This window comes from Peromyscus eremicus, chromosome 8a, assembly GCF_949786415.1.
Source record: "Peromyscus eremicus chromosome 8a, PerEre_H2_v1, whole genome shotgun sequence".
In the NCBI taxonomy this organism is placed as follows: domain Eukaryota; kingdom Metazoa; phylum Chordata; class Mammalia; order Rodentia; family Cricetidae; genus Peromyscus; species Peromyscus eremicus.
Window position 1 is genome coordinate 62,621,709 of NC_081423.1, and position 21,102 is coordinate 62,642,810.

The window sequence follows — 21,102 nt, forward strand, 5'->3', positions numbered from 1 at the left end:
GGAAGGCTGGAAAGGCTAGTGGGAAGGCCAAGGCTAGTTTCTTGCTCATAGAGAGCTGGGCTGTATACTTCCTTGTGGGCCATATCCACATATCCATAGATGCTGCTGTGCACAGTGCTGTGATTCTGGAGTACCTCACTGCTGAGGCATTGGAGTTGGTGGCTAAATGCTTCCAAGGGTTTCACAAGGAAGTGTATCATTCAGTGTCACTTGCAACTTACAGTCTGTGGTGAGGAGTTAGATTCACTTATCAAGGCAGGGGTAGTGTGATCCACAAATCTCAGATTGCAAAGAAATGCCAGCAGAAAACTGCCTAGGAGGGTTATTTTAACCAACCTCCTTCTTTTGCATTGTTCTGTAACTGGAACAGAAGATAACAATGAGAACATGTGGAATTTTAAAAAATAGTTTAATGGAAAAGTATAGACAATTACTGTAGTCACAATGAAAGAAATGGTTTTATGTTCTTTGACTCAGAGTTTGGTGAAATGCCTTCTCATGTGGTGACAGTTATGTGTTGATTGGCCAGATTTCTCCTTTATATTTTTATTAAAAAAAAATAGAATCAATGAACCATGTTTTATGAAATAAAGAGGTAAAATGCTATATATACACAACAGACTTTTATGCAGCTGTAAAGAAAAATACAGTCATGACATTTTCAGGAAAACGGAACTAGAAATCATTGTTAAGTTAAATAAGTTAAATAACCCTGATTCAGACAAACAAATCATGCTTTCTTTTTTACATAGAACCTAGATTTAAAGGAGTGTGTGTGGCGGGGGCTACAAAGTGGATCATGAGGGGTGGAGAAGATCTTAAGAGAGGGAGAAACAGAGAGGGTAATGGAATACATGCAGCTTGAACGCAGAAGGGTGGATTGCCTGGTTTGGAAGGAAGGAAGCCTGCTAGGAGGCAGAGAACATGGGAGTAGGGTGGGGATGATGATGGAGAACAACATATAACGACATATATTCATGAAATGCCATAACGATACCCATTTCTTTGCATAGTAACTTAAATTAATTAAAGAATTCAAAGATAAAGTGTAATCTGTTTTAAATTGTCAGATTAGCAGAATTAAAACTGTCCTACTAGACAGGAATGGCAAGGATGTCACAGAGATGGTCAGTATGTTGCTCAGTGGACAACTTTTCTGAAAAGCAGCTCTGAAGATTTTATCAAGAGTCCCTAGAAAGTATTTGTCTCCTTGTCTAGACACTTGTAGACAATTGCCTATCTTGTAGAAAATAATTACATGGAAAAAGCTTTATATAAGTCCACATATTTATCAGTGCTCTGTTTAATACTGAAATATTAGAAATTACTTAGATGTGCAACTGGAAAACATTTAAATAGCCAGTTTCTTCCTCCCTCCCTCCCTCTCTTCTCTTTCTCTTAGATTTGTTATGTGTATATCTGTGCATATGCTGCAATGCCTTCAGAAGCCAGCAGAGCATGTTGGATCCTCTGAGGCTGAATTTACAGATGGTTGTAAGCCATCATGTGGGTGCTGGGAACTGTACTCAGGTCCTCTGAAATAGCAGCCACTGCTCTTGACTGCTGAACTATCTCTAGCCCCTGGAGTTGTTGTTTTTTTTTTTTTTTTCTTCTTGTTGCTGCTTTTTTTTTTTTTGGGACAGAGCTTCTTTGTGTGGCCCTGTAACTTACTATGTAGACCAGGCTCAAACTCACAGAGACCCACCTGTGTCTGCCTCCCTAGTGCTAGGACTAAAGATGTTGCCACCATGACTGGCTTCTATTTTTTTTAAATATACTTAAAAAATAAGATGTATTATTTTTATTTCATGTGCATGGGCGTTTTGCCTGCATGTGTCTGTGTACCATGTTAGTGTCTGGTACCTGGTGCTTGCAGAGGCCAGAAGAGGGCTCCTGCTTCCCTGCAACTGGAGCAGATGGTTGTGAGCCACATGTGGGTGATGGGTATCAAACCCAGGTCCTCTGGCAGAGTGTCTAGTGCTCTTAACCACTGAGCCATCTTTCTATCCCCATGGTTTATAGTTTTTTTTTTTTTTTTTGTAAACCAATTTAAAAAAATAGAGCAAAGGGAAAACTTGAAGTTCAAGGCATGTTTGCTTTTTACTTTTTTCTGTCTTTATCAATGTAACTCATGAGTTTGTGATTTATATTTATTTTTACTGTTAAATTGCTTGTTAATAATATTGGAAGCGAAATAGTACACAAAATTATTTTATAGTATTTCTAAATTGTATTTGTGTTAAATAACTGAGAGTTAATAAAACAAAATTTTTCCCTTTAGAAACTGCATTTAAATTTAAAGCCCTGAAGAAGATCGCACAATTAGCCATTATAAACAGCCTAGAAAAGGTAAGCTTCAGCCTCCTGGGTACTCAGATTTTGTTTCAGTTATGAATTTTGCTGTATTTAATATTTTGAAGATAAGAAAGTCAAGACTTGTGTGGTAGTTTCACACCACCATAATGGGAAGTACGCATTACAGTATCCTTATGAAGAAACTTTCAGTTCTATGCTATTTAATATATTGGAAATATTGACTACTTTCTTATAAAAGCATATATTTTGTTACTCGTAGGCCTTTTGGAACTGGGTAGAAAACTATCCGGATGAATTTACAAAGCTGTACCAAATTCCGCAGACTGATATGGCTGGTAAGCTGAATGACTGTGTGGGGTGAAGGGGTGTTTACCTTTGTTAAGCTCTCAGAAGTAAAACGTGGTGCTTTTCAGGTTACCTTGTTATAAAGGTGGTTTTCTATAGTCTATCATCAGCTGTCCCCAAATAGGAGTTGTAAGCTTCCTCTCCTAATTCTGCATTTTTTTCCAGCCCTTTCTCCTTTGAGCAAATAAGTTTTACATCAAGCTCTAGTCTTTCATGTTGTAATTGAATATTGATGGCTGTCTCACAGCACTTGTGTGTGTGTTTTAGGACTTATTTGAGTTAGGTAGGTATATCTGATGAGGAAATACTATTTTTAATTTTGAATAAGATTTTGGGGGGGGTTGGGGATTTAGCTCAGTGGTAGAGCGCTTAAGGCCCTGGGTTCGGTCCTCAGCTCCGGGGGGGGGGGGGAAATTTTGGGGTGATACCTGCATAGCAGAGAATAGAGACCCCTTGGGAACTGAAAGTTCTTTTGATAAACTGTCAATTTTTTGTTCCTTCTGTAAGACCCTAATATAAAGCCATTGTAAACTGGGGACTTTTCTAGGATGGATCATACATTCTTTTAAAACTGTGATCCTTGGGTTTTTTTGTTTATTTGGTTGGTTGTTGGTTTTTTGTTTTGTTTTTGATAATTCTGGATTTTAATTTAATGCTAAGGGTTTTCTTATCTACTAAGATCATCTAATGTTTGTATTTTCACATAGAGTGTGCAGAAAAGCTGTTTGACTTGGTGGATGGTTTTGCTGAAAGCACCAAACGGAAAGCAGCAGTGTGGCCGCTACAGATCATTCTCCTCATTTTGTGTCCAGAGATAATCCAGGACATATCCAAGGACGCCGTTGATGAGAACAACATGAATAAGGTGAGGAGGGCAAAAGGTTTCTGTCCTTTCCTGATAGGAAGCACTTGTTTTACTCAAGGCATACATTTTAGTTACAGCCCTTCTGGGTCGAGCAGTTGGTTGATCTTAATAGAGACTCATTCATAAGTTATTTTATTTGAAAGAAGGATAAATAATATAATCAATGACTGGAAGGCTCTGAACTCTGTTGGGTTTAGTACTGAGTAATTAAACTAGATAATTTTTGTTACTTAAACTTGTTCTTTGCTTTATTCATCATTAAAATATATTTAGAGATTTATAATTTAACTATATTTATGTGTATAAATTGAATACTGGCTGGCTATTTCCAAATAAATTACATAGCTAACAATGCATTTTCTAAAGCTTCATGGTGACTTTTAGAAATATTATTTAATAGATTTTTTTCATTATGAAACATAACTATCCTAACAATTTAATATTTGCAAAATTAATGTAAATTTAAAGTTTCAATCTTTTCTATGGGTTGAAGTAACCTAATTAGACAAAAATCATTAGGTTTTGGTGTTCCCAAATTTTCCTTTGACTTTTGCTTATTAACATTAATTTAAAAATCAGGGGTTAGCCAGGTGGTGGTGGCACACACCTTTAGTCCCAGCACTTAGGAGGCAGAGGCAGTCAGATCTCTCTGAGTTCGAGGCCAGCCTCATCTACAAAGTGAGTTCTAGGACAGCCAGGGCTATTACACAGAAAAACTCTGTCTTGAAAAACCAAAACCAAACAAAAACCTAGGGATTTGAGAGATGATTTATTGGCTAAAAACACTTTCTACTCCTCCAGGGGACCTGAGTTCAGTTTCCAGCATCCACATTAGGCAGTTAACAACCTGTAGCTGGAGTTTTCCTGTGTCCACCCAGCTCCTGCAGCCGCTCAGACCCAAGTAAACTCACAGAGACTTATATTACTTATAAACTGTATGGCCATGGCAGGCTTCTTGCTATCCAGTTCTTATATCTTAAATTAACTCATTTCTATTAATCTATAAGTTGCCACGTGGCTTGTGGCTCACTGGTACTTTACATCTTATTTTTTATTGTGGTGGTGGCTGGTAGCATCTCCTCACTCAGCCTTCCTCTTCCCAGAATTCTCCTCTCTCTTTGTCCCGCCTATACGTTCTTCCTGGCTACTGGCCAATCAGCACTTTATTTATCAATCAATCAGAGCAACACATTCACAGCATACAGAGCCATCGATATCCACAGCTACAACCTCTTGTAACTCCAGCTCTAAGGGATCAAACACCCTTTTCTGGCCTCTGTGGGCACATACATACACATGACATTCACTCACATACATCTACACAGAAATGAAAAGAATACAAATAAATCTTTAAAAAGACTAATAATGGCCCAAGAAACTGCTCAGACACTTTCCACCAAGGCTGACACCTTAGTTGGATCCCCAGATCCCACATGGTGGAAGGAAAGAATTGACTCCCACAAGTTGTCTTCTGACCTCCACACAAATGCCCTGGTACATTCTGATACATACACAAAATAAATAAGTGTAAAAAAGAAAGAAAGAAAACTTAGTAAGTTGAAACAAAGAAAATTTCACTCTACATTTCACAGACAAAGAAAATTTCACAGGCACTCACTGGAAAAAGCCACTTTTACCTTTTCTCTCCATCCACCCACCCACCCACCCACCCATCCATCCATCCATCCATCCATCCATCCATCTATCTATCTTTGGCTTTTTTTGAGACAGAGTCTCATCTCAATATGTAGCCCTGGCTGTCCTGGAACTCACTCTATAGATCAGACCGGCCTCAAACACAGAGATCCACCTGCCTCTGCCTCCTGAAGCTGGGATTAAAGGCTTGAACCATTATGCCTGGCTTTTACCCTCTGTTTTTGGTTTTTTTTTTAAAGATTTATTTATTAATTATGTATACAATGTTCTGCCTGCGTGTATGCTTGCAGGCCAGAAGAGGGCACCAGATCTCATTACAGATGGTTGTGAGCCACCATGTGGTTGCTGGGAATTGAACTCAGGACCTCTGGAAGAACAGTCAGTGCTCTTAACCTCTGAGCCATCTCTCCAGCCCTACCCTCAGTTTTAAGACGGCTAGTGTAACATAAATCTTAAAAGATCTTATTAATTAAAAAAAAAAACAAACAAAAAACAGCCAAATGTTGGAGTGAAAGCTGAAAAATCAGAGAAGCAGAACAAGTCACAGCCACTTGCTTACCTCTACGAAGTCCTCATTCTTGAGAGAGAGTTCCTGTTTCCTCTCACCTTATATACTTTCTGTGTCTGCCTTATTACTTCCTAGGATTAAAGGCATGTGTCCTTCCTAAGCAAAGACATGAGATCTTAAGTGCTGGGATTAAAGGTGTGTGTGCTTCCCAGTAAGGATTAAAGGTGTATGCCACCATGCCTGGCTCTGTTCCCAGTGTGGCCTTGAACTCACAGAGATCCATATGAATCTCTGCCGCCCAAGTGATAGGGTTAAAGGTGTGTGCCACCACTGCCTGACCTCTATGTCTAATCTAGTGACTGGCTCTGTCCTCTGATCCTCAGATAAGTTTATTAGGGTATACACTATATCACAACAGGCTACTTATACTTATTTCTAGACCTAGAGTATATAGCAATCCATACTTAAACTGACACATTGATCACCTTTTCCAAGGTCTTTTGTGTGTATTGCTTTATGGAGGTTTTGTCTTTGAAAAATTTCCATGTTTTTTATTTTAAGATTTTCATCTTAAAATTCTCTGATCAATTAAGAACACTGGTTTATCTTTGAGGAAACTCATGTTCCCAGTTCCCACATGGCAGCTCATAACCACCTGTAGCTTCAGTTTTGGGGGATCTGACACACTCTTCTGTCTGGCCTTTGAGGGCACAAGGCATGCACATGGTGTGAGGTACATGCAAGCAAAACATTTATACATATAAATAAAATAAAATAATCTGAAAAAGTATTTTAAAATACTACTGGATTTGGCTTGCTCTGTGTGTGTGTGTGTGTGTGTGTGTGTGTGTGTGTGTGTGTGTTTTCTCTCTTTTTTTCCCTTGAGATTGGTCTGTATTTGAACTGTCTTTATTTGGCTTTGGAATCAAGATACTTGTTAGCTTCATAGATCTGAGTAGGCATAGATCTGAGGCAGCATGCTGGCCTCACACATTGAAGTAGGAAGTGTGCCTTTCTCTTTAATTTTTTTAGAACTATTTGAGAAGGATTGGTGCTAATTCTTAAAGTAGTTGGTAGAATTTACAAAATGAATATAAGATTCTGAATTTTCTTTTTTGAGAAATCTTTCATTACTGATTCAATTTTCTTTTCTTTTCTTTCTTTCTTTTTTTTTTTTTTTTTTTTTTTTTTTTTTGGTTTTTCGAGACAGGGTTTCTCTGTATAGCTTTGCACCTTTCCTGGATCTCACTCTCTAGACCAGGCTGGCCTTGAACTTACAAAGATCCACCTGCGTCTGCCTCCCGAGTGCTGGGATTAAAGGCGTGCGCCACCACCGCCCGGCTTGGTGTACAATTTTTATATCTTTTTTTTGTTTGTTTTTTTTGAGACAGGGTTTCTCTGTGTAGTTTTGGTGCCTGTCCTGGATCTCACTCTGTAGACCAAGCTGGCCTTGAACTCACAGAGATCCGCCTGGCTCTGCCTTCTGAGTGTGGGATTAAAGGCGTGCGCCACGACTGCCCGGCGATTTTTATAGTATTTTATAGTCCTGTTTTTCAAAATCTGTAATGTTACCACATTTAGTTTTGACTTTAGGAATTTCAGTCTGCATGCATGCACAAGTGCTCTCTGTCTGTCTGTCTACATGTGTGTGGTATATGTACACATTCATGGTGGCCTGCTTATCACTTTAAGCCTTACTTTGTGAGCCGCGTTTTCACTGAACCGAGAACTGACTGATATCAATAACCCTCAGCAACTTTTTTGTCTCCATCCCCTAATGCACTTGACTTCCAGGAGTGGCCATGTTCATTCTTTTAAATGGTTCTGGGATCCAGACTCAGGTCCTTTTGCTTGCACAGCAAGTTCTTCTACCATCTCTCCAGCCACTGCCCCTCATCTACCCCCCAAATTTGTAAATGTTGTTGACTTTTTTAAAGTCAACTTTTTTTTTCTCCACTGCTATTGTATATTTTGTTCAATTGATCTCTGTTCCAGTATTTAATATCTCTGTCGTGTGCGTCATCTGAGCTTAGCTTGCTCTTTTTCTCTAGTCCTGTGAGTTACTGATTTGAGAGCTTTCCTACTTTACCTGGGTTGGAGCTTTACTCAGTGCTGCCTTTGCTTGATGTGTTACACTATTTTACCTGAAAGGGTTTCTGATTTCCTTTTCCTGATGAATTTTTTCCTTTCATTCACTATCTACTTGTGACTTCGGTGAGTTTTTATATATTTGTGAATTTTCTAGTTTTCCATATGCTTCTGTTTTCCAGTTTCTGTCCCCTTTTTATCAGAAGTGACATGTTGTTTAATTTTAACCTCTTTCAATATATTAAGACTTGTTTATTGACCTAACGTGGTTCGTTTTGGAACTATGCACCATTTACCCTTAAGAATATATATTCTTCTAGTTTTTGGGTGAGTTTAGTTTTGAAATGTTAGATAGGTTTGAAGACATATATGGAGACAAGGTGGAGGTCTGAGGTTTTCATTTAGCAGAAAAACCAAGGAAAGAAATTTATAAGATACAAAGAGGGATTGAAATCACAGAAATGTAATTTTAGGTGCTGGAGAGATGGCTCTTGCAGAGTACCCAGGTTTGTGTCCTAGCACTCATTGGGTGGGTTACAACTGCCTATAACTCAAGTACCAGATTCATGGTATACATACAAACAAGCAGGCACACAAACATACACATGAAATCAAATGAATATTTTAACAAGATAGACTTTTTGGTTTATTATTATTAAATTTAAAAAATATGTGCATGTGTACATGTGCATTCCCATAGAGGCATAAGATCCTCTGGAAGTGGAGTTACAGGTAGTTAGGATCCATTCAGTGTGGGTGCTGGTAACTGAATTTCGATTCTCTGGAAGAGTAGCAAGGTCTCTTAACCACGGAACCATTGCCCTGGCCCTGGATTTTTTATTTTAATTTTTTATTTTTTTGTGTTGGTGCTGCTTTTTAAAATTGAAGCATACAAGGACAAAGGGCTGGCACACTTGGTGATGATCAGCTCATCCAGTTGGTTCAGACCATCTTCCTCCTTTGGTTGGTTAGCTCTGATTTCCTAGTGATCTTCACAAGGCCTCTATAGCCATTTGACCCTGTCCCGAACAGTTTAGGACACATCGCAAAAGCAGCACACAGGTGACTGAACAACCTCAGTGGACATGGGCATCATCAGAGAGGTCTTCAGTATCATGTTAATCTGCAGGACTGACTTTTCGTTAGCTGCCAAGTTCATCAAGACCCTGGTGCTGCCTCCATCCTTGTCCAGATCTGTGTAGGGCCCTGTGCTCTTAGGAAACATCTTGTTCACAGCTGGCTTCATCTATAGCCCATGGCAAAGCTGGTTTTTGTTTTTGTTTTTGTTTTTTTAATTTCTGGAAATGAAATTTAGAGCAACAGAATTCTTTTGAGTATATTATTTAAAAGGCTGAATGTTGAATATACTCTAGAGTAGTAGAAAATTATGAAATAAATTGACATATACCACAATCAAGGCAGTCATATATTTAAGCCTCAAAGATAACTCAAAAGGAAGATATGATAAACCTACTCTAATGTTGAGTTCAAATGTACAGGAAGGAATGTTTCTTTTACTCCTATAGAAAGTCAACAGAGAAAGTAGAGAAAAGTGTTTTGTGTTTGTGTTTATTTTAACTTAAGAAAGATTAAGTGATGACTCCTTAAATATGAAATGAAAGCCAAATATAAACCATTCCTTCTTATAGTTTGAATTTTAATCCATCATTAGCTACTTTGTTAGCTAAGTCTACAGTAGTGTAAACTTGATTTCTTGTCTTCCTAAATTGAATTCTGTAGAAACTATTTCTGGACAGTCTACGGAAAGCACTTGCCGGCCACGGAGGCAGCAGGCAGCTGACGGAGAGTGCGGCCATTGCTTGTGTGAAGTTGTGTAAAGCGAGCACTTACATCAACTGGGAGGACAACTCTGTCATCTTCCTCCTAGTGCAGTCCATGGTGGTTGACCTTAAGGTAATATGCTATTCTTTCCCGTCTGTAGACTTCAAGGAAGTTATGTAGGTAAACTGCTAGTGTGACTGTTCTGCTAAAGAGGATTTCTAGCTCTAAATTTGGAGGTAACTTTGATAAGTTCAAAGGACCTGCTTTTGTTGTTCCTGTGCTCATTCATTAGTCTACACTGAGAACATGAAGGATGATATGCAACAGTTCTCTCTCTCTCTCTCTCTCTCTCTCTCTCTCTCTCTCTCTCTCTCTCTCTCTCGTTTTTTCAAGACAGGGTCTCTCTGTGTAGCTTTGGAGCCTGTCCTGGAACTCGCTCTGTTGACCAGGCTGGCCTCAAACTCACAGAGATCCTCCTGGCTCTGCCTCCCAAGTGCTGGGATTAAAGGTGTGCACCACCACTGCCTAGCAACAGTTTTCTTTTCTTTTCTTCTTCTTTTTTTTTTTTTTGGAGACAGGGTTTCTCTGTGTAGCTTTGCACCTCTCCTGGAACTCACTTGGTAGCCCAGGCTGGCCTCGAACTCACAGAGATCCGCCTGGCTCTGCCTCCCGAGTGCTGGGATTAAAGGCGTGCGCCACCACCGCCCGGCCAGCAACAGTTTTCTTAATATGTAAGTACTTGAGTCTTAATGTAGAAATTTGGCTTGGGAGGAATCATATGTAATAAGTCTTATATGATATTGACAAACTATAGTAACCAGTATTTTGTGCTTTTTCTGGCAACTATAGTTTACTGTAATCGATGTGTATAGTGTTGATTATGTTTATATGCCTTGTTAAAGAAATAAATACTTGATGACTATTTAAAGGCCACTGTTTTCTATTGGGATTTTTATAGAACCTGCTTTTTAATCCAAGTAAACCATTCTCTAGAGGCAGTCAGCCTGCAGATGTGGACCTCATGATTGACTGTCTTGTCTCTTGCTTTCGGATAAGCCCTCACAACAACCAACACTTTAAGGTAAGAAAATTGGTTTGTACAATCATGTTTATTGATGAAGCTATAATTTTTTTAATTAAATTTTTTAAAATTTATTTTACATACCAACCACAGTTTCCCCTCCCTCCTCTCCTCCTGTATCCTCCCCCCACTCCCCCCACCCCTTACCAGCCCCATCCACTCCTCAGAAAGGGTAATGTCTCCCATGGGTATCAACAATGCATGGCATATCAAGTTGAGACAGGCCTAAGCTCCTCCCCCTTGCATCAAGGCTGAGCAAAGCATCCCACCATAGGGAATAGGTTCCCAAAAGCCAGCTCACGCACCAGGGACAGATCCTGGTCCTGCTTCTTAGGGGCCCCACAAACAGACCAAGCTACACAACTGTCTCCCACATACAGAGGGTCTAGGTTGGTCCCATGTAGGCTCCCTAGTTATTGGTCTAGAGTCCCTGAGCTCCCACAGGATTGGGTCAGCTGTCTCTGTGGGTTCCCATCATGTTCTTGACCCCCATGGCTCCTACAATCCTTCCTCCTTGTCTTTACCAGGACTCCCGGAGCTCGGCCCAGTGCTGATGTAGTTATTTGTATAAAATGCAGAGACTATAAAGATGAATAGGTGTATTTTTATTAGTATTTCTTTTTTTAAAAAATTAGATTTATTTTTATTTTATATATCTGGGTATTTTGTCTGCATGTATGTCTGTGTACCTTGTATGTGCTTGATGCCTTCAGAGGCCAGAAGAGGCATATCCCCTGGAACTAGAATACAGACAGTTGTGAGCTGACGTGTGGGTCCTGGGAATTGAACCCAGGTCCTCTACAAGAGCAGCCAATGCTCCTAACCCTTGAGATAGCTCTCTATCCTCTTTGTAGTATTTTGTGATATTCTATATTGATGCTAATTTCAAGACCTTAAATTTACTTTATTGAAAATAATTTAACTTTTTGCTGTTCTTTTGTCTTTTTTGTATTAATGATTCCCCCCCCCCCCCCAAAAGATCTGCCTGGCTCAGAATTCACCATCTACATTTCACTATGTGTTGGTAAACTCCCTCCACCGCATCATCACCAATGTAAGTCTAAAAGGTATTCTATATTACTGAAAAAGTAATTTTTCTTTCTGGTTATATATTTTTTCCACTTTTAAGGAAGATGCTGGTTTTAACAAAAGTTTTTTACTTAGAACTTTATATAAACCAGGAAGCTTCTCTGAGGTGAATACCAACATTTGATATACAGCTGTAGTTTTTGTTTGGTCTTAGCCTGAGGCTTTTATAGTGAGGGATGAAGTTCATAGATTCTTTTGGAAAGAGTAAGCCTAAAAATATTGTCATTTAAAGTTCAAAACCTGTTGAGAGCAATGCCATTGAAAATATAATTCAGTACTTTCATAACAAAGCATTTGTTACATCCTGATTTACTATCTTACCACTTACATTTAAAGGAAGAATAATTATAATGTATCCTAGTATGGCATATTTACAAAATGGAAAAACCTTATTTGATTATAATCCTCTTTAATTAGAATAAAATGCAAACATTTTAAAAGATATATTCACAAGATACAAAAGCATATCAGTGAAAGTGAGTGAATTCATTAGGTATTTGTGATAACGAGTGTATGAAGTAAAAAGCAGACAGTAAAACCTGACTAGATTTTTAAGGACTAAAGACTTTGTAAAATTGTGCTCCTTTTAGGAACAGTTGTATTTGGATGTTCTTTGCTTACTTTTATCCATTGACAGATATGTTACATTTATGAATAACTTGCTCACTTTGTTTTTGCCATTGTCCCTTAAAGTCTTTGATCACTGATACCTTAGTGTATTTGTCCTATTTATAGTTAAATTCCATTTTATGACTTGCAAATTCAAAATAACCTCCACTTCTTCATTTGCCTTGGATATATTGAATTAAACTAAATATTACCCCTCCTTTTAAAAAGATATCTTGCAGGGGAAAATGCCTGCTGATAAAGTCACCTAGTGACACATTCATTTTGCTTTGTGGAGTGCTAATAGCATTTTAGAACAGTAGTTCTCTTCTTTAGCCTGGCCCTGTGCCTTGAAGGACATTTATCATTTGGGTGCTCAATTCCTGAAATGGCACCTGTGCTGTGTCTCCTGCATTGCGAACAGCTAAATGCTTGAGGGAACAGTACTGCCTCAGTTGGCTCTCACTGACGCAGATTATAGGTAGACATTATAGTGAATATAATTGGTTCCATAGAGGATAGTCTAATGAATCTGAGTGGAGATAAAATATGTTTATATGAAAAACTTTAAAAAAATTGTACATTTGCCAGTATAATGACTCAGACTATTGTCCTTCCAAGGTTTAGTTTTAAAGTAGAAACAAACAAAAAAGACTTTTTTTTTTATCTCACAAGTTTATATGTAATTAAGAAATAAGATGTTACTCCCTCTTTTGATTTAAAATATTGAAAGTATTCCACTTATTAACTGGATAACTTTATAGAAATGGTTAAAATGTAATAAATCCAAGTTTATAGTTTTTGACTATTTTGTGACTAGTCACTTTAATCGTGAACTATTTTTGTCTATAATTGAATACGTAGAGCACTTTCAAGCATGGACTTGGCACTGCTGTAAGTGGCTGAGCTGCTCTTTCCTGGGTTCCAAGCATGCCTGCAGTGTTAGTCCCTTGCATGCCTCAGTGTGCCTGGTGAAAGTGTGTGCACCCTCTCTAAGGAGTGCTGCATGTGTGAAGGCAGAGTGCGTCTACGTCCGGAGTCATTTGTGTTTACAAAGCTCCTATACTGACTCATTTTTAAATACTGTGTATTAGCAGCCGTTCAGTGCAATAGCTTGTAAACAACTCAAATAATGCGGAAGTGTCTTTTTGTTTATTTTTTTTTTTTTTGAGACAAGGTCTCATCATGTACTATTAGATGGCCTGAAACTCACTATATAGACCAGGCTGACATTATACTCACAGAGATCCACCTGCCTCTGCCTTCTAAGTACTGGAATTAAAGGACTGAGCCACCACACCACACTGGTCCTCCAACCTGACTTTCAGGTTATACTTTAGTTATCCTCATCCTTAGAGATTGCTTGGTAAATTGTTTCTTATTAGATTCCACCCTCCACCCAGGCTTGAGGCTAACAAATAATGACTCTAAAATACTTTTAATTGTAAAGAACTATTTAAAACAGTTAATATGCAAATTTATGCAGTCAAGTATTTAATAGAGTTTAACTGGGAATGTTTAGTAGGAAAATGTATGTCTTCGTGTCATATGAATTCTTTCCGAGAGTCATGGAGTTCAGATCTTAGACTTATTTGTGTATATGTTGTTTTTAAACAGTTTAGTTCAGTATTCCTAAGTTCTCCTTTTCCATGTCTCTTAATCAAGTTGACAGTTTTTTAAATTATTGTGTTCCCTTAAAAGATAAAAGTTTCATTATTTTTTCTGGTTTAATGTAGAATTAGAAATGATGCTTGGAGTTTTATTTTGCTTCTGTGAGATGTCCCCACTTGCAATTTATAATTACTGGGTTTAGATCTAAAACATTCTGTGGTGGTATTGTGGTTCCGAAATATTGTGCACCCTAATAAACTTATCTGGGGTCAGAGACAGAACAGCCACAATATTAAACATAGAGGATAGGCAGTGGTAGCACACGCCTTTAATCCCAGCACTTGGGAGGCAGAGCTAGGCAGAAATCTATGTGTTCAAGGATACAGCCAAGCATGGTGACTCACGCCTTTAATCCCAGAAAGCGAGCCTTTAATCCCAGGGAGTGAGGTAGAAAGCAGAAAGGTATATAAGACGTGAGGACCAGAAACTGGAAGCATTTGGCTCGTTAAGCTTTTAGGCTTTTGAGCAACAGTTTAGCTGAGAACTATTCGGATGAGGATTCAAAGGCTTCCAGTCTGAGGAAACAGGATCAGCTGAGGAACTGGCGAAGTGAGGTAGCTGTAGCTTGTTTTGCTTCTCTGATCTTCCAGCATTCACCCCAAAAACTGGCCTCAGGTTTGATTTTATTAATAAGAACTTTTAAGATTCCTGCTACAACATTCCAATTTCTTTTAGAAATTTTAAAAGTCTATTCACTATTTGAATTTTGTTGCAGTGTAAGTTTTTAGCAATTTCTAAATTGATATTTGTACTGTTACTTCTTAAAAATGATGTGCACTAAGAAATAAACTATAGTTTTAAGATCTATGTTATATACTTTATCTGTATAAGCTTGCTTATCCGTCCGAACATCCATCCATCCATCCATCCATCCATCCATCTATCTATCTATCAGTCTATCATTTTTTTTGAGATAAGGTTTCTCTGTGTAACAGCCCTGGCTGTCCTGGAACTCACTCTGTAGATCAGGCTGGCCTTGAACTCATAAAGATCCACCTGCTTCTGCCTCCGGAATGCTGAGATTAAAGATGTGTGCCACTCCTGGTGGGCTCCTGTATAGGCTTTTTAAAGGTTAAATTAGATGTGCAGTTGGGAAAATAAGAAATATACACGGACATGAACGTGCTACATCTGGGATAGTAGTTTATTGCAGATTTTTTCTTGTAGCAGTTTATTGTAGTTTGCTTATTAATACTTCATATATTGAAGGTAATCTCTGCCAAGAGGTTGTTAAAAAGTAATTTCCAGGGTATTTGAAAATAATTTAAATAACCTGTTAGGAATATATATAATTCACTTATGAGTATAAATACTTTTTAATAAAGTATTATTAAGGGGAAATGTCTATTTAAATTGACTAGTTTCAGAATGGACACACTTAGTAACTAATCAAAACGCTAAACTTTTAGTTTTTTTTTACTAACTCAATTGATGTCTAATTTTTAGTGCCCGTTTTATTTGAAAGTGTTTCCTTTATTTTATAAATAGATTAATTCCTTATGAAAAAGGAAAATTATAAAATTAATAATTCTTAAGCCTGTAAGTTAATATATAGTATATACTTATTACCATGGTACACTTTTACAGTTATCAAAAATGCTTACATAGTAAGCTAGTTGTTGTGGCTTACGCTTATAGTTCTAGCACTTAAGAGACTGAGGCAGGAGAACAAATAGTTCTAGACTACTTTGGACGACATACTGAATTCCAGCAAGATCCTGTGTCAAAAACAACCAGATGAAAATAACAACCAAACTGAAAACAGCACCCACTCCCAATAATTTGTGTAGGTTATTAAAAAGGATGCCTGTCTGTTTAGTGTATCAGTTTCTGGCAAGATTTTTTTTTTTTTTTTGGTTTTTCGAGACAGGGTTTCTCTGTGTAGCTTTGCGCCTTTCCTGGAACTCGCTTTGGAGACCAGGCTGGCCTCGAACTCACAGAGATCCGTTCTGGCAAGATTTTATGTAGTGTGTAGGAAGAAGTAGGAACTCATTTGGTGCACTTTTTTTTTTTTTTTAAATCATTCAGCATTTTGTTACTTTGAGGTTCTTGAAAAAACATAGAAATCCAGTTGCATTGATTGACTTGGGCAAATCAGTGCCCCAAAGTTGAGAAATCAGTTCTCTGACTGTGCTCATTAGTGTGGTCAAGTTTTTAAAATCTGCAGATGAGCCTTTGAGCATGTCTATGAAGGATTATCTGGATTGTGTTAACTCAGGTGGGAAGGACTGTGTGGCACCAATCTAGGCAGTGCAGTAGAGAGAGAAGTTGGGTTCTAAATGCATGTGTTCAACATTGCTCTTTGTTTCTGTTTACGGATTGTGGATTTGATGTGAGCAGCTCTCTTAGGCTCCTGCTTCAGTGACTACCTTGCCACTAAAACTTGAAACTGTGGGCTCAATAAACTCTTTCACCCTTAAGTTGCTTTTGTCAGAGTATTTAATTACAACAGCATGAAAAGAAGCGGAGACAGTAAACTTTGTAAGTTTGTCGGAAGGACTTAGCTAAGTTAAATAACTGAGAGACAGACTTTACCATAAATCTTATTTATATTTTTTAATGAATGAATGAATTTTTAATGTGCACAGTTGTCTGTGCATCACAAGCATGTCTAGTGCCTGCAGAGGCCAGAAGAGGGTGTTAGATTCCCTGGAACTGGAAGTACAGATAGTTGTGAGCTACCTTGTGAGTGCTGAGAATCGAATGGGGGTTTTCTGTAGCAAGTTAAGCAGCAAGTGTCTTAACTATTGAACTTGTCTGTAGCCAGAAGTTTTTCTGTGTCCCCCCCCCCCCCCCCCCCCCGTCCTGCAGCCGCTGGGACCCAAGTAAATATACAGAGGCTTATATTATTTACACACTGTATAGTCTATGGCAGGTCTCTTGCTAGCTAGCTCTTATATCTTTTTTTTTTTTTTTTTTTTTTTTTTTTTTTCCTAGACAGGGTTTCTCTGTAGCTTTGGAGCCTATCCTAGACTAGCTCTGTAGACCAGGCTGGCCTCGAATTCATAGAGATCCACCTACCTCTGCCTCCCGAGTGCTGGGATTACAGGTGTGCGCCACCACCGCCTGGCTAGCTCTTATATCTTAAATTAACCCATTTCTATTAATCTGTGTTTTGCCACGTGTTCCATGGCTTACCGGTCTGCTGGCATGTTGTTCCTTGGGCAGCAGGCTGGCGGCTCCTCTTAGACTCTGCCTTTTTCTTTCCTGTCTCTCTCCTTGGATTTCCTGTCTGCCTCTAAGCGGCCTTGCCATAGGCCAAAGCAGCTCATTTGTTAACCAATGGGAACAATATATATCCACAGGGTATATACAGAAAGACATCCCCCAGCACTTCTCTGACCCCTGTTTTACTTCTTTTTTGAGATGAAGCCTTGCTGGTTTACCCAGTCTAGCCTTGAGCGTCCTCCTGCCTCAGCCCCCGTGGGTCAGGACTAGCAGTGTGCACCACTGTGCCTGCCTTAGTTTTGTTTTTAGGTTCCTTGTAACTAGAGATTGAGACTCAAAATACTGTGAGGTATGAATGAGAACTTAATGTTAAGACTCGCTTGATTTTGAGTAAAAAATAGTGAGTAGGATGTGTGAAGTTGTTAAATTACCTGTATTTACTATGCAAATATGTTATTATTCTATCAGATTTTTAGCCAGAGTATTAGCAATTGAAAATTCATATTTTAAGCTTATTGTTTTCATATATAATCTATGTAAGTGGTGAAAGTTTATCTGATCATTTTTCTATAAACTCATAATAAACATTAGTGAATTTTCACCATTATGTTTTGAAGCATTTAAAATTGAAATATATTAATTAAAGTAAAGGTCATTGAGGATACATTTTAATTGAAACAGGCTTCATAAACTAGCGAGGTAGGCTAAACAGAAATAGGAAAATATCTATATAAAATAATAATTTTAAGAATCCTTAGCTTCGTCTGAGAATGTAGAGGAATGGTAGACCACTTGCTTAATGTACAAAAGCTCCGAAGGCCTGGCTTTAATCTCTAGGATTGTAAAAATAAAAATACTTAGCTAGAATCAGCTGTCTTCGTTTATGGTGACCATTTAGTCTTCCATGTATTCTGCCATCTGCTTATCAACTTAAAGATGATTGGTTTACTAATGGCTTTATTTCATTTACTAATTTCATGTTGTTGATTATTGTTGTTTGTAAGCATTTAACTAATGGTTTACATAGTCTTTCAACATTGTGTTGAACCACTAATCTCATGGAAAGCTATGATATAAAAAAATATATAATATATGCATGTGTTTCTGAAATGTGATAAACACTTTAAAAAAAAAGACAAAGATTGGCTAAAGAATTTTCCAAATATTTTGGTTTTAAATTCAGTATGACATTATTGAGAAAGGAAAGCCTCATTTGCACATGCTCATTATTATATTTTAAAATATAGTATGTCTGGTTAATGTTTGACCTAAAGACATCATTTGAAGACTTTGAAAATCATATTGTGTGTTTGCATGGTCTTAAAAAGTTTCTCACAAAGGTTAAAAGCTAGAATTACAGTGGTAAGAGTATACAAGTCATCTGATTTTTGTACTCTATGTTCTCTCGTTTTTCTCTAGTCTGCATTGGATTGGTGGCCCAAGATTGATGCTGTCTATTGTCACTCAGTTGAACTTCGAAATATGTTTGGTGAAACACTTCACAAAGCAGTGCAGGGCTGTGGAGCGCACCCAGCAATACGGATGGCACCAGTAAGAAACCCTGGGTTTTGAGTTCACCTTTCCACTGCGTCTTCAGGGTCTTCATCTCATTGCTGTGGACTTGTGTTTAGAGGGTCGGCTGGCTCTTTCCTTCCATGAATGTTGTGTGTGGTGTAATACAGTGCCACTGCTGCTGATTAGCAGGATCTGTTTTTCACTGTGTTTGTTAAGTGAGCTGAATTTTCCTTCAAGAAAAATTTCCAGAAAATGCTAATAATATCCTAATGAATGTCACCTTTCTTCTGTTTTCACTTGAGTTTTTTCTTACTCAGATGTTTTGATTTGTTTCTTACTTTCAAGAATGAGCAATGCAACCAGCCGTGGGTTAGAGTGAATGTCCTGATGCTGAATAGTACACAGAAAATTAGAAACAGACTGAAACAATTTCTACTCAAAGATATATACATTTTAGTAAATATGATCATTCAGCAAAATTTGAGCAAAAATTGATAGGCACTTTGACATTAATGTTTATTTAAGCTTAACAAAGGCATACTTTGAAATTGTGTTCCAAGAGATGGGTTAGTACAGAAAGCTCATGGGAAGTGAGTAGTTTCCGCAGCTAGTCAGGGTTGTGTACTTGATTTCTGTCTGTGTGTAGGAAGAGTATTTACATGGCAACTCTTCATTGATTGGTGGTGCTTTGTCTTCTGCTTATTTTCTGTTCTTATTGGCTGCTGTCGCTCACATGGCCAGATGCCAACCAGTCACTGCTTTGCATGGCAGTGGGCTTCTGTGGCTGTAAGTATATATGACCCCTTGGAACTACCTCAGAAAAGTCTGTTTTTTCTTTGACTTTTCTGTGTATAGTTACCATTGTAGTCACATCATATCATTTCAAAAGAAAATATAGTATGTCTTCACTTGTTGGTTTTATCTAATTAACTATCCATCTCACACTTGTAATTTAGACAGCTTCCTCCCTGGCATGCTTCTCTTTTCAAGTTCTATGATCAGTATACAAAATACACAAAATACTTTGTTTTATACAGTTAGGTTCATTCTTATCCAGTTGTAGCAGCAGTTTTTGAGGATTTAAAAAAACCATACCAGCTGTTCAAATGAAGACGTTTTCTATTCAAGGAGCTTTGGCATTATTTATCCTAAAAACAATAGCTGAAAGGACAGGTCATGGTTTGTTTGTTTGTTTGTTTGTTTGTTTGTTTGTTTTCCTTCAGTGCTAGAGATCAGTCTTAGGTCCCCCATGAGTGCCAGACATATACTATACTATACCCCCTGCCCAGTGGTATTTTATTAAATAAAATTTCATATGCAGGCTTACTTTAGTTGACTTTTTGTGATGGCAAGGACACAGTATCTTTTCAATTAAAAAATTTGTTACAGGTGTATATGTTAATGGTAACATATATAATGGCTATGTAAATATTGTTTAACTAGATATTATTTTCTTTAAGCTTTAGTAATTCTTTTAACTCATCCCCCCCCCCCCCACCTTTGTTTTTGCATTAGGAGAGCATGCTAACAGTCAAAACTAGGGCCTCTACTATGCACACCTGTACCACTGAGCTGTAACTCTGACACCAGATTACTGTGTGTTGGGATATAGCTCAGTGGTAAAGTACTTACCTAATATGCATTGGCCCTTAGGATCAATTTTCAACATTGCAAAGGAAGACTTTGTATTTGTTACCTAGGTTTATTATACATCTTATGCTGGTAAGAGATATAATGGAATTGGTGAAAGTTTCATATTTGCTTTCTGTTTTATAGCTTGCTAACACCTTTGCCATTTAATTTTTTTAAAGATTTATTTATTTATTATGTACATAGAAGAGGGCACCAGATCTCATTACAGATAGTTGTGTGCCACCATGTGGGTGCTGAGAATTGAACTCAGGCCCTCTGGAAGAGCAGTCGGTGCTCTTAACCTCTGAGCCATCTCTCCAGGCCCGCCATTTAATTTTTATGCATGACTGCTGACAAAATGAACCTCATTCTTTTGAACAGTCACAGATTTGCTTGATAGTCCGATATAGTTTATATTTAGAAGTGTTCTTAGATTTGGTTGTTAGTTGACCCTATGAGCCCTACGGTATGCTATGATCACTGCTTCCTTAAATCTGTAACTAGAGAGGATGGCTTGTGGTTCAAGGACATCAATGAGAGGAATTTTGTTTTATTTCTATTCTTATTGTTATTTTTGGAAGTAGCAATATACATTTAATTTTCAGAATCACTTTTAAACTTCTTTTTCTTTGAGATACAGGCCATGTAGCTTTGGCTGACCTTGAGCTCACTGTCTTCCTGCTTCCACTTTCCCAGTGTTTTCTAAGAGTCATTTTTGTTATTTTTAATTACATGAGTGTATGTGTGGGTAGGTGTACATGAGTGTAGGTGCCCATGGAG

General features: G+C 37.9%; 1 protein-coding gene across 1 annotated transcript in view; it reads left to right on the forward strand.

Moving 5' to 3' along the window:
• Positions 1–21,102, forward strand: part of Nf1 (neurofibromin 1) — a 244,887-nt gene that overhangs the window by 65,112 nt on the left and 158,673 nt on the right. Inside the window, 7 exon segments of the mRNA XM_059271304.1 lie at positions 2,282–2,349; positions 2,576–2,651; positions 3,369–3,526; positions 9,519–9,692; positions 10,519–10,641; positions 11,621–11,695; positions 18,595–18,726. Of these exon segments, the coding sequence (XP_059127287.1) occupies positions 2,282–2,349; positions 2,576–2,651; positions 3,369–3,526; positions 9,519–9,692; positions 10,519–10,641; positions 11,621–11,695; positions 18,595–18,726 (806 nt within the window).